The following is a 17500-nucleotide window of genomic DNA, read 5'->3' on the forward strand; positions in this document are numbered from 1 at the left end:
CCCCTCGCAATTGCACTTACACACGCTTACTGGTATTTATATATGCTTAAACCTGCTTACTAGTGCCTTATTCATTATGACACTGACACTTCACTCCAGTTCACTTTTAATTGTTATTTTGCAGGTTATACAATGGACAGATGTCGAAATATGTTCATGTACAGATTACCAATGGTAAATGGTATGTGATGCAGTGGGATTCGGAATGGGAATGTCTGTTTGTTAGGCTGTTGCTCTAACCAATACGCTGTTGCTGTGCTGCTTCATTTGCATATATACCCATGACTCCTAGTTCCCCAAACACCCATCCCAATGCCTCACTAACACTGCAGTCATCCATTCTCCAGTTTGATTTGCGGTGTATCCACACCACTACACATTGGCCACTCCCTACTACTGTAGACCCATCCCATTGGTTGACTCACTCCACGTATCCTCAGAACTCCCAATCTTTTAGTCCACAAACATTGGTGACATGAGCGACCAAAAGGACACTATTAGCAATTTTTGGGTTGTCCTACATGGGATACGCATGTCTTTATGTCAAGATTCAACTCTATACTTAATTACATCCTTACTCCCGTTAACATAACACTACAATAAATTAATAAGTATGACTATGTGGTAATGCACACGTTACACATGACAGCCTAATTAAATACGTGTTCGGTGTATTTCTTTTACAAATAGACCGGTTTAGTAATTGACGTTGCTTTAGCAGGCAGATCACAGGAATGATTCCATGTGTGAGAAAGTCCTCACATTTGATTTTTTCAGCACAGCACTGACTTTGGACATTGTACACACTTCTGCGTTTTAGCAGTTTCATCCCTTCCCTCTTATGCACAACCTATTATTCTCTCTACTGCTGTGGTTTGTAAGGGCACATACATGTTATTTATGTCTGCAAATGGAATGAATGTGTTACGGAGGATGTACTTCTACATATAGATGTCTGCATGTGTGTATGCATATATACTTATAACGAACTCGCTGACCTCCACGAGGCACTCCAATTAGAACCAGCCCATCCAACCCTGGCATGCCTGGATCCATAATTTCATACCCATAGTTCCTCCGCCCCACCCGAGTTCAACATACATGCATACCATCCATTGTCCAGTTGCTATTGCAGCCATGACACACCTCCACACGTTGCCCTCTCCTGAGAGTTAGGGGCCCTACATGTATGTTGTCCCAACCCATGTATTCTCAGGATCTCCCACCATTTAGTCCTTGAACATACCTGCCCTTGCTTGTGTAATGGTCAGATGGCCAAACATTCTATCAATTTTTGGGTAGTCCCACCAGGGGACTACCCTCTGATTGTAAAGTAAACTTAGCGGATCAACAATGTTACTCCCACTGGTAATATCCTGCCTGTGGTGTGAGTAGCAGTGCTTTGCTCACTCCTGCCCAGCTTGATATGACATACGCTGACAGCGCTATATAATACTGGGGTTGCTGTTGATTCCCTTCTCATTCCTTTTGTATGCTTTATTGTTACGTCATTCATTCTTCATATATATATATATATATATATATATATATATATATATATATATATATGTATATATATATATATATATATATATATATATATATGTGTGTGTGTGTGTGTGTGTATATATATATATATATATATATATATATATATATATATATATATATATATATATATGGCAGCGACGTGCAAACATGCTGCACTTTGCTTACACCTTCGATATTGCAGCAATACAAATGTATAATAGGGACACTGGGAATCTAATTGCAAAAGTTCTAGGGACAGGGCTCAACATTCCACTACGTGCTTGTGTGTTTACTACTTCGATTTTATTTCACTGTTCGTGGACACTCTTGTATGCTTAGCATACATTTCGGTATCCATGGACACTGAATTACTGACTTACTATTAGAGGCGGGCTCTAATAGTAAGCATAATAGGTTGAGCAACTGTCAGGGCATATTTATGACTCCGTAGAGCACTTATACACACCCCCTGCACTCGCACATGTTTCCTGTGCATGCTGAGGGTGCGGTGGCGCGCCCACATAATATTCATATGGCGCTGCTGCACCATCTGTAATGAGGACTCTCGGTGCAAAGCTAACACTGTCTTTGTGCCGAGCTTCTTGAATCCTGGGGAAAGTCACTGGCCATGGCTAGAAACTTCTTAATCTTCACAAAATCTCCAGCTATTGTACAAATAAACAGTGCTGCTTGTTTTGAATCATAGTACTTTATTTTCCCTTCAACCCTTCCTCTCACACTGCCCTAGCTATGCCACTGCTTCTAACATTAATGGGATTGCTTTGCCACATAAGTGTTAGCTTCATCTGAAGCACTAGCAAAACACTACATGATAACTAATAACCCTTCCCCAACTAGTAAATATATAAAAAAACTGAACTACACAACAGTACTATCACAACACAATACACAAATCTCAACAAAGCATACATATACTGTATGCCACTGTTCAATGCTAGAAATTACAGGTTCATAGGTTCATAGGTAGGTACTAGGCTATCGGCCCTGGGGCCTATACAAGCTCATCCAAAAAGGTACCCTGGCTTTTGCCACCCAAGAAAATTATTTTCCTGTGCCACTGTCGAGCAGAGCCACAAAGGTGATCCCTGGGGTGAATTTCCCATTTCCCATCCAATCATCAAGATTTTTCTTGAAGAGTGCTAATGAGGAGCTTTGTTTGATATAGATAGGTAGTTTATTCCAGAGTATGGGAAGTCTCTGGGACAGGAATCTATCCCTCCGGCATGTTCTGTTTATTGTGGTGACAAGGTTTAGGTCCCTAGAGCGTGTAGCTCAGATGGATTGCAATTTCTTTAAGTGGAGCATGCCCAACAGCTCTGGGTTTGACATAGCTTTGTATGTTAGGCAGAGATCACCTCTGAGTAGGCGATATGCGATGGAGTAAAGCTGGAGTTTTTTGAGACGGTCTGCGTATGGCATCTGTTTGAGGCCGGTAATCCTCTTTGTGAGGTATTTCTGCGGCCTTTCCAGTTGTTGTAAAGGGCGTTGTACTCTATAATGGGTCTAATGACTGATGAGTAGAGGGGAACAATGACCTCTTTTTTTCTGGATGAGAAACCTTTTGTGATGAGGTGTGCCACATAGAAGGATTTCCTGACTTCTGTGGCGATGTGATTATCAAAGGAGAGACTACTGTCCACCTGTGTCCCAAGGTCTCTTATCACACTTTCGGTGTTAAGTATACTACCGCCTATGTTGTAGTTCATGGGTACAGAGTTTTTACCAAAGGGGAGGACAATGCACTTTTTGGCATTGAGCAAGAGGCCATGACTTTGACACCAGGCATCTGTCTCAGTGAGGCCCTTTTGTAGGATGTCCACATCGTTAGGAGTTTTGATTATGGCTCCTAGTTTGCAGTAATCTGCGAACTTCGTTAGCCAAAGACCTTCTGTGTTAGCCTGTACTTCAGAGAAGTAGATACCAAACAGGAGAGGACCCAGGACTGAACCCTGTGGTACTCCACTTGTCACTGGTCTGAAGTCGGATTTCGAGTCTGCTACTTTCACAGTGTGGGTTCTGTCAGTGAGCCAGTTGGCAACCCATCTTGTGACACAGGGATTTATACCTAGTTTACTGAGTTTATCTATAATTCCAGAGTGGGGGGATGGTGTTGAAAGCCTTGCCAAGATCTAGATAGGCTGTGTGAACCACCTTACCCTTGTCTACGGCTTTGGTGACTGCTTCAAAGAAATCTATCAGGTTTAGGAGACATGATCTGCCTTTTACAAACCCGGACTGGGTGGGGTCCAGAGTTTGGAGATTACCAATGTCTTTGTTTATAAGTTCCATGATGATACATTCCATGGCCTTGCAGACCAGGCTCGTCAGACTAATGGGGCAGTAGTTCCTGGGGTCCATGGTGGCTCCCCCCTTGTGAAGTGGGATAACCATTGTTGTGCACCATTCAGCAGGCACAAAGCCTGAGGCTATGACTGAACATGGTACTTAGGTGGGGTGCCAGTTCGTTCTGTAGTTCGTGTAGAACGCAGCCTGGGATGTTGTCTGGTCCCATGGATGCTGTGTTCTTGGCTTTGGAGAGTGTGGTTTTTACATGTGCAGCCGTGATTACAGGAACTTTGCATTCTTCCGGTATAGAGATGGGCTCTTTAGGGGGTGAGAGGGGGGTAAAGTTAGCACTGAACCTATCTGCCAGGATGTTGGCAATATCAGTTGGGTCTGTATATTTAGTGCCATTGTGCTGTAACTCAGAGCAGATCTGAGTGTTGCCATTGAGATTCTTGACATAGCTATAGAATGCTTTGTGGTTGTCTTTAGAATCAGGGATCGCAGCTTCTTACTGAGGCTGACCAGGGAGCTCCTCCACTCGTGGGATTTTAATCTCATGTGCAAGAGTTTCTTCCTTTTGTTGTACACTTTGTTTATGGCAGGGGACCACCAGATTGGCTTCCTTTTTTTGGAGGATAGCATCTTGGTTCTGTTTGGGATAGCATGATCCATGCACTCATATAAGTGCTTATAAAGTGCAATTGTGTAGGATTCAGTAGTCATAACTCTATTGTCCATCTGCATGGGTGTCATGAAGTTCACCACTTCTGTCTTAAGAAGCATGAAGTTGGCTTTGGAGAAATTTTTTACCATGGTTTCCTTAATGGGGGGTGGGGGCAGGATGTGGATATCTAGGGTAATTAGCTTATGGTCAGATCGGACCAATGAGGCGTTGACTTCAGGTGTGGAACACCGGTCACTCATGTTGGTAATGACTAGATCTAGGATATTGTTGCCCCAAGTGGGGGTGTGGATAAGTTGATCCAGGGCATTGGAGTTTATGAATTCCAGAAAGCGTTGAGTGAAGGAGATGGTACATGAGTAGTTTTCCCAGTTAATGGTGGGGTAGTTGAAATCGCCCATTATTGGGGTGTTTGGTTGAACCCTAATATTTTCCAGTACATCAAGAAAAGAGGAGTGGGAATCCTGGGGCATGGTGGGTGATCTGTAGCAAGCTACAATTTGGATTGCAGTTTTGCCCAGAGTTAGTTGTACTTGGATAACCTCGGCTGCATTATGCTGAGCAACTAGCCTGGAGGTGTGGATATCCTTAATGAATATGGACACACCTCCGCCTTTGGTGTTCCGGTCCAGGTTACATGGCCGAAAAGTGTGGTATGAGTTATAGCCTGGTAGTGCAGGGGTGATCCCTAGAGCCTTGAACCAGGTCTCAGTCACTGCGCAGATATCAGTGTTCTCCATTTTAAGGAGTGCCTCGAGTGAGTGCATTTTGAGATTTAGACTTCTAGCATTGAGTAGCACCACCCTCAGTTTTTGCTTGCCTGTTTCTGTTATGGTGGTGAATTTGTCATTTGAACCTTGCCTAAAAAAAGGCACTGTAGGGGTGGCAAGAACCTTAGCCAGTATCCCGGAATCCCAGGAGTGACAGGTGCAGGCCATCTCTGGTAAAGCATCGTGGTCTGTCGACCATATCATCCCAGGCAGACAGATACTGGATCCCTTTAGAATGGCATCATAAGCTTAGCCAATTGTTGAAGTCAATCATTTTGTCCTTGTACTGCGGCATCATTCTGGGTGATAGCAGAATGCTACTCAGGGCTAGGGTCATACCTGCCTGGGCTACAAGATCGGAGAGCTCTTCCATGTTTCTTTTCATGTAGTCCAGGGAGGTACGTCTCAGGTTGTTCACACCAACATGGACAGTAACAGAGTCATATTTGTACTTTTTGTGGAGTGACCTGAGTGCGTGGGTTATGTGGCGGATCCTGGCACCTGACAGGCAGCTGACAGTAACCTTCTTGTTTAGCCTGGTGAGTGGGACATCAGTGTGCCTGACTATAGAGTCACTTATGACTAGTGTGTTGTGTACGTTGTTTTGCCTTATTGGCTGAGGTTGAGTGGCACACTGAGTCTGCGGGCTGTGTGTCATTTGGGTTGTGTTGGAGGTGGAGGTTGCTTGCATTTCTGCTTTGGAGGTCTCTGTTGCTTGAGCAGATTATTATTGAGAGCCCCCGCGAATGTGCTTGTATTTCTATATGTGGATTTTGGTGGTGTAGATTTAGTGAAATTATGTGATGAGTGTGGTGTGGTGCAAGTGTTTACCTTCTCCTCTTGACTGTCAAGTTCAGTCTTGATTGGAGAGCGCTTTACCTCCAGTTTGGCTAGATAAGTGCATCTCTCACAGGTTGTAGTGTTGGGTCGTAGGAGGAAAGGGTTGTCTGTGTACATGAGGCAATTTCTACATTACCCCAAGATGCCCAAATTCATCAGATAGACAGGAAAGAACACTGGGAGCTGACCCTTGGACATGCCTGAATAAAAAACTATTTTCCTCTAGATAAGTGAGGAAAGTGAGTACAAGAGCTGTTTTTCTCTAAGCAAGTGAGGAAAGTAAGTACCAAAACTAGTACAGCAGCTTCATTTCGGGTAAAACTGACGAATAGACATAAAAGTAAAATAAGCAATAGGTCATGTGAGAATTAGAAAGCCTAGACGTATCATTTTTACCACCTACTGTTCTGTGCTTCTGCCATCCATTAATTTTTTTAGCAAAGAAAATAATCATAAACTGTGTCACCCACTTCTTCTTCTTCTTACCCTGCATCATTTTACCATTCTCGATTCATTAAAAACCGTGTGTCAGAAACAGGAACAGAAAAATATTCAGAATCCACCCAATGTATAGTCTGAGCCCTCAGCTGAATTCTGACAAGCTGGCAGTCTGCTTCACGATGCTGACTTCCATGTCCACACCCCTGTATGTGATGACATTGGCAAAGACTACAACTTAAAAAATAAATAAATAAATAAATAAGAAATTCAGGAATTAAAGGGGGCATTCGTGAATTCGTGGCACCCCATTATTTTGCCCTCAAAAATGGTAAATACAAAGGAATTCAGTATGGTTGAGAGGTATGCCTGGATCCCCTTGGAGTGACACCAGAAGCTAAGCCAATTGCTAAAATCAATACTTTTTTGTCTGTATTGTGGCATCATCCTAGGTGAAGGTAGAATGCTGCTTAGAGCTAGGGACATACCTGCCTGGGACTCATAATTTGAGAATTCAGTCATGTCTCTCTCAAGTCATTCACTCCGTGTATTATGACAGAGTCATGACTGTAATTGTTGCTGAATGACTTGAGTGTGCGTGTGATTTGATGGATCCTGGCACTTGACAGGCAGCTGAATGTGACCTTGTCCAGTCTGGTGAGGGGGGCATATGTGTGTCTCACTATTGAGTTGCCTATGACTAGGACATTAGGTTTTGAGACATTTTGCCTTAAGGGCTTAATTTTTGAGACACTGATGTGCGTGTTATGTGTAATCGTGGATTCTGTTCATGTGCCAGTATGTATGGGTTGCTTGTGCTTGGGAGGTCTCTTGGTAGGCTCTTGGTGAGTACTCTGTGTATGTGGGTTTCTGTGTCTTGACTTTATCTTGTGTAAGATGAGAGGTGTGTGTGCTGACAACCTGTTTGATGTCTTGTTTATTGTTGTGTGAGAGGACTGATTCTAGTTCCATGGTGTAGTGATATGTCTAACATGTTGTATTTGTTTGCTTTAGGAGTAGGTGGTTATCAGTATACATGAGGCAATTGCTACATTGCCTCAGGATGCCCATGTCAATTAGGCTGGCTGGAGAAATGTTGGAAAAACTGACTGTCCATATTAGCAGGTAATTCCTAAGCACTAGTTTGTGAGAGGGCAAATTAGATCAGCTATTGTTCTGGGATTAACAAGGGGACTTATTCTATAGAAGATCAGGGATGAAAAGTGGGACAACTCTGCTCATTGACTGCAGTGCAGAAGTGCATAGCTGTGTTGCCCAAAGAGCAGCAGGGAAGCCTGGGAATGTTTCACTAACTGGAGTCTAGGGGAAAAAAAGTGTTTCTAGGCATTTGCACAGGGCACCCTAACCCCCGTTGCATGGTGCACAGCTTCGCACAAATGCAAAGCTTATATACAGGCAAACAATCAGTTTTAAACTAGTCTGCCAATAGGAAATAACACAATGATCCTTCCTCTAGCAATCTTCAGCTCAGACAAGACTATATCCACAATGTTCTACCACAAGGATGCAGGGGAGCCTTTCTTAATGTAAGATGTCTGGATTTGAGTTCAGGTGTACAAAAAACAGGCTATAGTCATCAAGTCTGGAGCTAGTCTATGTTATCTAAGTAGCATTTCAGTGCAGAACAAGTGCAGATACTGAAGCTGGCACAAACAGTAAAAAGGCACAAATGAATACAGTAAAACAGTAAAATACAGATGATTACTGGGGCTGAGGATTGGGAAGGCATCTTTCAGACAGCCATCAGCGGTGGTTCAAGACTTTCTGCTTCAATCCCTACTCCCTGCATGCATCTAGCAAAACGCTGGGAATGGGGCATGCAATGGGCTGACTGTGGTGGCCATCCCCTCACTTCTGCAAGAGATGTTTCCACTAAGCAGCCTTTCCTCCCTTACCTTGAATCACTTGGCAGACGTTCCCCAGTGTCCACCACGGCAAACACACCAACCTCTGTGCCCCCCTCCCCCGAGTATGTGCTATCCTTTTCCTCCTCATTCCCCTGGGGAAGACGAATGGGCCATGTCCTTTCATTCCTATACTTCCCTGCCTGGCTTCTGCAGTGCCCCCATTGGTCACCAAGGGGCCAGGCTACTTTCTACAAGATTTCTTGCTTGGAATGACTGATCTGAGCACAATATATAACTGCATATTTTGTACTGAGTTTATTAACTTAACAACTCTAAAACTGGTTATTTGTGAAGAATACCTTCACCAACATATACAAATACAATAGAGATTATGTAAAAATTACAGTAAGAAGAATTTTGGTCTAGTACAAATTTTGGATCATGGCAAAAAATATCAGGTATTTTGCTGTTTTGGTGATGCTTTGCCTGATAATTTCTCTTGTTACTGTGACCAAGGAAGTACTCACCAACTGACCATTATTATTAATTTTCCCCTGTTTGTCTTTTTTTCTTTTTCAGGACATATAACTATCACTAACTATTTGCTGAATTACTTCCCAGGCCTTGAACTTGAAAAGAGAAATGTTCATGGGTTCACTGCACTGATGAAAGCTGCCATGCAGGGGAGAACAGAATGTGTCAGAGCTTTAATGTTAGCAGGTGAGTGGTAATGCTGTTTTACAATTAGCAATGACAGTGTGTACTTTCTGTATGAAAGCCTTCAAATCCAGTTCCTGCTTTGCCATGCCAGCAAACAAATCATAATACCACTGTGGAAATATTTAGAAAACAGCATAAGCCCTGCATTACATATATGTTGTTTTGAAGGTCTCAGGGACACATGGCTCAGAAAACCATCACAGCAAGGCAGTGACATAGAGGAGATAGATAGACAATCACACATAGAATAGTGCAGAACATGCAGAGTACAGGACGTGCACACACGTTTGACACAGCTGCATCTGTGATGTGGTAAGGGGGGACTCTGTCGTTACTAAATTGGCATTTCTGCCTTGGACCGAAGCATAAACACTGCCAAATGCTTATCAAATCACCTTCCTCTTTGTGACCTCATATTAACGTTCTAGCAATCCCACCCACAATATTAAATTTCTTCAAAAATCTGTGCAAACCTGCATTCCACTCTTTTTAACTTCCCTGTGGAATAACACAAATAACGCGTGGCTTCCCTGCTTCACATAGTCCCCAACAACCGGCACGCATCACATTCCTTAACTGTCCAGACTTTTGAGAGATGTTCTGATATTTTGGCTCATGATATTTGAATGTTCCTCCTAAAATTTGTGGTTTTCTGGCAAATTACTGGGATGATCTGAGGACTGAAGGCACTAAATAATAACACACATTTTAGTTTTCCAATGCCATATCCTTCAAAAAACATATGTTTAGTAGCACACGTAGTTGCATGATTCACACCCATTTTATGAAGAACATACCAAAAATATGAAGCAAAAATCCAGACATTATATGAAAATCTGGACAGCAGAGGTTTGGGGTAGAGCAGCTATCCCCATCCAGCTGGCTGTGGACCTGTTAAGAGAAAAGTGTATATGTGTATGTATGTGTATGAGTGTTTTTCTGTTTCTGCATGAGTGAGTGAATGCATGTATGAAAGCAGAATGCATGTGTATGACTGCAGAAAAGACTATATGTGTGTATGAGAGAGAGTGAACAGTGCATGAGAGAATGAACGGTGCGTGCATGACAGAATGAATGGTGTGTGCATGACAGAATGAATGGTGCATGCATGAAAATAGAATGTATGTGTGCGTGAATGCAGAAGAGACTGTATGTGAGAGAGAGAACAGTGCACGAGAGAATGAATGGTGCATGCATGAAAGCAGACTGTTTGTGTGAATGCAGAAGAGACTGTGTATGTGTATGAGAGAGAGAGTGAACAGCGAGATCGATGGAGCCTTTATTTTACACTCGCTAAGAAGTGTTTTTGCTGTTCAGCAAGTGTAAAATAAAATTAATTAAAGAAAAAAAAGTGTGTATGTTTCTGTCTGCCGGTGTGAATGAATGAATACATGAAAGCAGAAAAGACCGTGTGTGTGTGTGTGTGTGTGTGTGTGTGTGTGTGTGTGTGTGTGTGTGTGTGTGTGTGTGTATGTGTGTGTGTGTGTGTGTGTGTGTGTGTGTGTGAGAGAGAGTATATGTAAAGGGTCCATATCTGCCATCCTCTTTGTGCCAAAAATCTGGATAGAGTAAAAAATAATAGGTGGACCAAGATGCGAAATCAGGGGCAGAGTTTAATTATTGCTGTTATAAACTTTGAAAGTTGCTAGTATAACAGATTTTGTATTAACATTTTTTAGACAATATGTTGTCTGGGCTAGCAGGCTACTACAGAATGTTCATTCATGCCTGACAGTCTCCATAACCTTTCTACTAACAGACCTTACAAAAGGAAAGCCCCCCCCACCTCCATATAACGTGGGCCATAGAAAATTATGCTTTTAACCAGCTGGAAAACATTTTGTGCTCAGAGCTAGTTTTAGATAAACCTTTCATTATATATGATGCATCTGATAGGAGTTAGGAGCTGTACTTTCTCTAAAAGAAAGTGTTGGCCACCTATTTTGCTTCTTCAGCAGAAAATTAGGTAAAGCCGAGGGACTCTGTTAAGAATTGTCAGTCAGAAATGTGACTAGAGGAAACAGCCTGTGGATAAACACATTGAGATACCAGGGCAAGGAGAGAGACACACAGGCAGATGGAGAGAAAAGTTTAGTTGTATTCCTCACTTCATACCATTTTCTGTGTAGTCAGAATCTCTCCCTGAGAACAGAAATGCAGATAGATAATCACGCCCTGGGAAGTTTCTCAAACTGGAATACCACAAGCAAAAAAAAAAAAATCTGTAACACTCTTTACGCTACAAAAGTACTATTGCATAAACCTTCAGCATGACCATGAATGACATTCATTCCTCAGAGCTTCAACATGACCACGGATGGAGTTTTGCCATTCATCCCTTAGAGCTTCATAAGTCAATGTTTATGCTGCAGTCCCTCACAATCTGTACCCGATAATTGCACCCCCCCCCACAGCTTACAGCCAGGGCTGCCACCCCCATCTCACTCTCCTAATTCTAACTTTGCTTTGGAGGCCATATTTGGTAGCAAGACCTATTAAACCAGTCGGAAAAAGTGATCACTATCCTAATGGGACTTTCACTTTATTTTGGAACAGTTGAATAAGTTCCCATTTTGGAGCAGGTCAATAAATATCTCATTTAGCTTGCTTTTTCAGTTCCACTGAATTTCTTAATTGGAAAACATTTACTGGAGTGTTCCCAAGTTGAAGGCTTTGATGTGTACTCCTCCATGTCGCTTTTATCAAGCTGTGTTGGTGTTGTTTGTCAATCCATGCATTATGCTTAAAATGATGTCTGATGAAAGATCAGTTACCATTCTTCTATCAGCTTCCCTCAGAACATGAGAAAGGGTTTGCTATACCATTTCTTGAAACATAAATATTATAAGTCTGTTCAACTCTGTTCCATTCATTCTGCAATACCCAGTGTATTTTCATTTGTTAACAAAGTATCCAATAACTCTTTTCAGTCATGACTGGGGCCATATGGCATTGCAATGTTTTTTTCATTTCAGGGTTGTGGGGGTTTAATGATAAAATTATTATTGAGGAGACCTATTTCATCACAGGATAGACATACATACACACACCCACTTCATACATACCAATAGAAATGTTAAAGGACATTAACTCACCAACAAATTATCTTTGATATGTTGGAAGAAATTAGAGCACCTATCAAAAAAAAAAAACAAAAAAAAAACAGGGAGGACCTGAAGATCCCCCCACAGAGGGAAACCTAGCCAGGTACTTTTCAAAATACATCATCCTACTTTGTGGGTAAGAATGTGTCTCTAATACTTGTTTCATACATTCAGTGAAAAATTGATTCTGTAGGTAATATTTTTCAGTCACACCATTTGGTGGTCACTACTTCCTAGGTTACTGCTGCCAATGAATCAGAATGCCTAATCCAGTTTTCATTTAGTGTGCACCCAATCAAAATATTTGTTTTCCTTCCGATTAGCTTTGAAGCACAAACTCTCTACACCTTGTTCCACATAAGATGTTTAGGATGGCATGACATCAGAATGTAGCTGCATTGAGGTATTTCTGCTAATAAACATTTCCAGGTTAACAACATCAGCAGCCCAATGAATTATTTGCTTGATAGATAGAATACTCATCACTGCCTTTTCCTCACCTTGACAGAAAGAGAAAAATAAGAAAAAAAAAACATTCCATGTGCTAGTGGTAGAGTTACTTCTGTCTTCATGGTGACCCAGTATTACTTTCACTTCATAGTTACTTGTTATAGTGTTTTTATCCCTCCACTTACACAGTTAATCATCTTCTAGTTTTTTTAATTCCCATCTCAATTCAGTAACAAACTACTGTCAAAAGTGCTAACTTTCTGATAAATCAGACATTTACGCATTTGATTCTCATCAACCAAATAGCAAGTCAAATATAGAACAAAATCTGATTTCAGTAAATAGAGCACACTTAAGGAGGAAATTGAGAGAAAATTAATAATGTGTGGGAGTGTCTTCTAAAATCTAAGCCACTCATAATAAAGGCATCAGCAGTGATGTAAACTGAATGGACAAGTGAGAGTGAATAAAGCATTTGTCTAACAAAGCACTGAAGTGAGCATCTGTATCAAAAACAACCGGATAAATTTGTGAACAGCACAGATCATAGAGTCACTGCCTTTTCCTTAGATTCATCTATTTATTAATGATATTAAGGGTATGTGGTATAGACCCTCTATAAAAAATGTGCTGTGGTGAGGTACTGGTTATTATTAGCAGAAGATTTAAATACTAATCATGATGTTATTTCAAACTGTGGGGAAAAACAGTTGTCCTGGTTCCCTTCAATAAAACACATGACACCAACTGACATTTGACAACCTTTATTAATTTTAAACATAACTTTATTACATTATTTCAAATATTAGCTATAACACAATCATCTTGTAACCACAACATGCAAAATCCTTATGGCGTACGTCAGGGCAGCATACCCCACTCACCCTGCCCAAATAAGCAGCACCCATATCTCCGCTCAATTATTTATCAATCAAGCAGCGTCTACTGCTCACTTATATCTCCCAAATCATTTCATCAACCCCAACACCAACAAGAAGAATAGAAGAGGGAGAAGCCTTCCCCTCTTCTCCGCCCAGTACTCACCTCTATAACTATATCAACAAAATAAAACAAAATTATGAGGGAAGGCAGGTAACAAGTCCACACTAAAATGCAATTCCTCCTAACAGTTACACTAACAGTTACACTCCTATAAAACTCCTAAGTCCCACCCTACATCTACTTCACTTTTTCTACAGTTCCCTCACAAATGAACCCTTCCCTTTCCAACTGAACAAGCCTATCTCTATTCCACATAGGTCTATGATTAGTAAAATTCAAGAAGAAGTCCTGAATGGGAGAGAAAGTAGATTCAAACCTATCGTTGGTAATAGGAACCCCAATAAAACTATTTGTGGATTGAATACCCCCCTACTAACACCCACACCCCTAATGAGACTGATTATAGACATGCATTGGTTCCTGAATATAATGCCTTCAACAACAATGTTACAAAAAAAGTTGTTGAAAGAGAATGAACCAAATTCATTAGTCTGACTGATCTGGACCAGAAAATAATAAGTAATAATAATGTTAAAGTAGTATATAAAAATTCACAATCGTTTAAAAACATGTTGGAACATAAAGGCCCCCAAAGATCAAATAAGGTTAGGAAGGGTACCCTTAAATGTGGACATTGTGTGTATTGTAGCAATATAATGGATAAAGAAAAAGTTTATTTAGAAAGTAGACAGAGGTGGATTATAAGTACAGATTATTATAATTGTGAAACCAAAGGTGTGGTATATCTTGGACTATGTTCAGAATGTAATGCTTTCTATGTGGGTAAAACAGAGAGAGTATTAAAAAGAAGGATATATGAACACAAATATGAAATATCCACAAAAAAAGAGACAAACGCTTTGTACAAACACAACATAATTTGTCCCAATGCCAAATTTCATTTTATGGTTTTAGAACAAGTTAAAAAAGATGTGAGGGGTGGATTATGGGAGGCAAAATTGGAATTTAGGGAGCTATGGTGGCAAATTTCTTTTGATGCAACTAATTCCCCAGGTCTCAATGATTTTATTTCTATCACGCCACTTTTAAAATTAAGAGCAGGAAAAATATGATGTTTTATGTGTATTTAATATTTTAACCAGCAAATGGCAGGCTATATTTATATATATTTATATAAATTATTTTTCAAAATAGTTTAATACCAAATATTGATTTTCATACATACATTTTTATATATGTTTTTATAATATATTCATTTGTTTAAGGGTGTTTACATCATTTATTTGTTTATTTATAAGAAATAGTTTTTATAAATAATGAAAGGGTAGGAAAGAAGTGTTTTAAAGTATATGGATTAACAGGCAACATTAATTAATTTTTAATTTGGAGATTGCAGTGATTGGGTAATGTTTTTTAAATAAAGGTATAAAAGGTTTGAGTTATTTTGTCAGAGGTTATCTGAAGAAGTCGGTTTGTTAAGATGAAAACGCAATTTTGTTTTAAGGCGTTTATGTGTATTGAGGACCGTATTTGGCGTAAGCTTTGTGGATTTTACCAATAAAGTATTTTGCTGACATCCTTGGCTCCAGCAGTTTTGGCACTTTACTTTGTTTTTGGTTTCTTTTGTGCCAATTATCCTTTTGGAATTCTTGGTGGTTTAGTTTTTGGATTTACTGTTATGGAGAGGCCGGACCCACCAGAAGGAAAAGGGGCGGATGATATCGGACAATCTAGGAAGTTAATTGGCCAACTCACTGAGTTGGCAGACCTGCTGACACCTCTGACTCAATCCTTGGTTGGACTGTGTAACAACGTACGTGTTCACAATGCGGAAGTCCAGGAAGCATTAAATGGGCTAGGCATTCATCGTGAAGCACGGAACTGTTTTAATGGATCGAAGGATCAAAATAAGGACGGCGAGGGTTCTTTTAATGCCACGAACACGCCAGGAATTCTTTGTGGGGGTGGAAATGTTAGTGAGAGAAATACCGACACAAGAGGAACTATTCCAGCGGGTCAAAAAAACGTTCTTTCTAATAAGACGGTTTTGGGTACTGTTTGTTATGACAATGAGATTAGCTTACATTCTAAAGAAATTAAAGACTGGTTATTGCAAAAATACTCTTTTAAAAAATTATCTAATGGGCAACCAGTTGTGGCTGACTCTTACAGAGTTAAGTTGGACAATTTATATAAACTTATGTTAAAGTATCGGACATTAGAAATTGAAAATGAATATCTAAACGAGTGTATTTGTAGGGGAATAGTCCCAAAGGGACTGAGGGTTTTCAAGTATCCTAACAATGTACTTGATGGGTCTGTTTTTCATAAAGAGTTGATAGAATTGTTCAACAATTGTGGTTTAGATATGCTGAGACTCATGATTAAGGAAAATAGTAGGTCACAAGTTGTTTTGCAGAAAGACATAACTGAGCTTGATAAATGTATAAAAGAAGACCTGCTTTTTACTATAAGAGAAGAGAAGGACAAATATTTTAAGATTAGGGGAGAGATTGACCAAAAGTGTGGGGAAACTATTCAAAGAAAATTCAAAAAGTTAGAACGGGATACAGAAGAATATAAAAATGGTACAGTATATCCTAAACCCAGGCACCTGATTTTTTGAAAAATCTTTACGGAAATAACACCGTTAATGATAAACAGGGTGGCCCTGAGGATGTTAATCATTTTCAGGAAGAAGGATTTAGTTATGAAGAATTTCCCCCTCTTCGTAGATTGGAGAGATTAATGAATAAATCAGGGTACCAAGAGAAAAATTTTACATGGAGAGGGGGGAGAAGGGGAAGGGGGAAATATTAAATACGGCGGCAACACCATTACAACCCCCACCCACTGATCATACAGTTAGCAATGATATTTTGGTAGATGGTGTTAAACATACCTTTAATGATTTTAGCATTTATAATTTTAGTGGTATTGTAATAGAAAAAGAACATTTTAGCCTGCTTGCAAAAGGTTTTAAATACATACCTTATAAAAAGGGTGATCTTACAAAGTCAATATTAGCCATAAAATTATTGTTTAGAAAAATTTATTTAAATTTATTGTTAACATCTGAGGGGGATACAATGAACCAACAACTTAGGAGAAGAACCACATTTAATCCACCGTTCCATCCACAATTGAGAAATTTGGAAAAAAACATGGGAAAAGAATTAAGAAACAGATATGGTAAATTTGGATTCCAGCCCAACTTAACCATGAAGGAAAGGAATATATTACAAACCTTGAGAGACAATTATAAGATTAGAATAATGAAACCTGATAAAGGGGGAGGAATAGTCATTATGGATAACATAGTGTATGAAGGGAAAATGAATTAAATTTTATTTAATGAGGAAGGATATACCAATGTGTCCATTAATGAAATTAATATTTGCTATAACAAAATTGATATTTGTTTGAAAGATATGTTTTTTGAAGGCTTATTTGATAAAAAAAAACTTTGATTTTTTAAAAATTGACAAGCCTAGGGTCCCCTTCTATCTTCGGAATTCTGAAGATTCATAAAAATGAAGTTGATCCCCCTTTAAGACCCATTGTCTCAGCTAGTGGTTCTAAAAGACATAGTTTGGCCAAGTTTGTAGATAGTAAATTGAAAAATTCTTGGATTAAAAAGGAATCAATTTTAAAAGATTCTTGGGACCTTCTTGAAATTATCACTAAGGAAGTTTTATGTGATAATTTATTATTTGTCACTACTGACATCGTGGATTTACTTTCCAGTATTCCCCATATGGAAGGAATGGAAATGTTTGAAGAGGCTGTATTTCAGGAAGACACATTAACCCATAACAACAAAATTGT

At 39.8% G+C, this 17500-nt stretch overlaps 1 protein-coding gene across 1 annotated transcript in view; it reads left to right on the plus strand.

Annotated features, from left to right (window-relative positions):
* ANKRD33B (ankyrin repeat domain 33B) overlaps window positions 1-17500 on the plus strand; it is a 405799-nt gene that overhangs the window by 277202 nt on the left and 111097 nt on the right. The window contains exon 3 of the mRNA XM_044065601.1: window positions 9015-9155. Coding sequence (XP_043921536.1) covers window positions 9015-9155 — 141 coding nt within the window. The remainder of the gene's footprint in view (window positions 1-9014; window positions 9156-17500) is intronic.

This window comes from Protopterus annectens, chromosome 3.part0 (assembly GCF_019279795.1).
Source record: "Protopterus annectens isolate FY-2018-M chromosome 3.part0, PAN1.0, whole genome shotgun sequence".
NCBI lineage: Eukaryota > Metazoa > Chordata > Ceratodontiformes > Protopteridae > Protopterus > Protopterus annectens.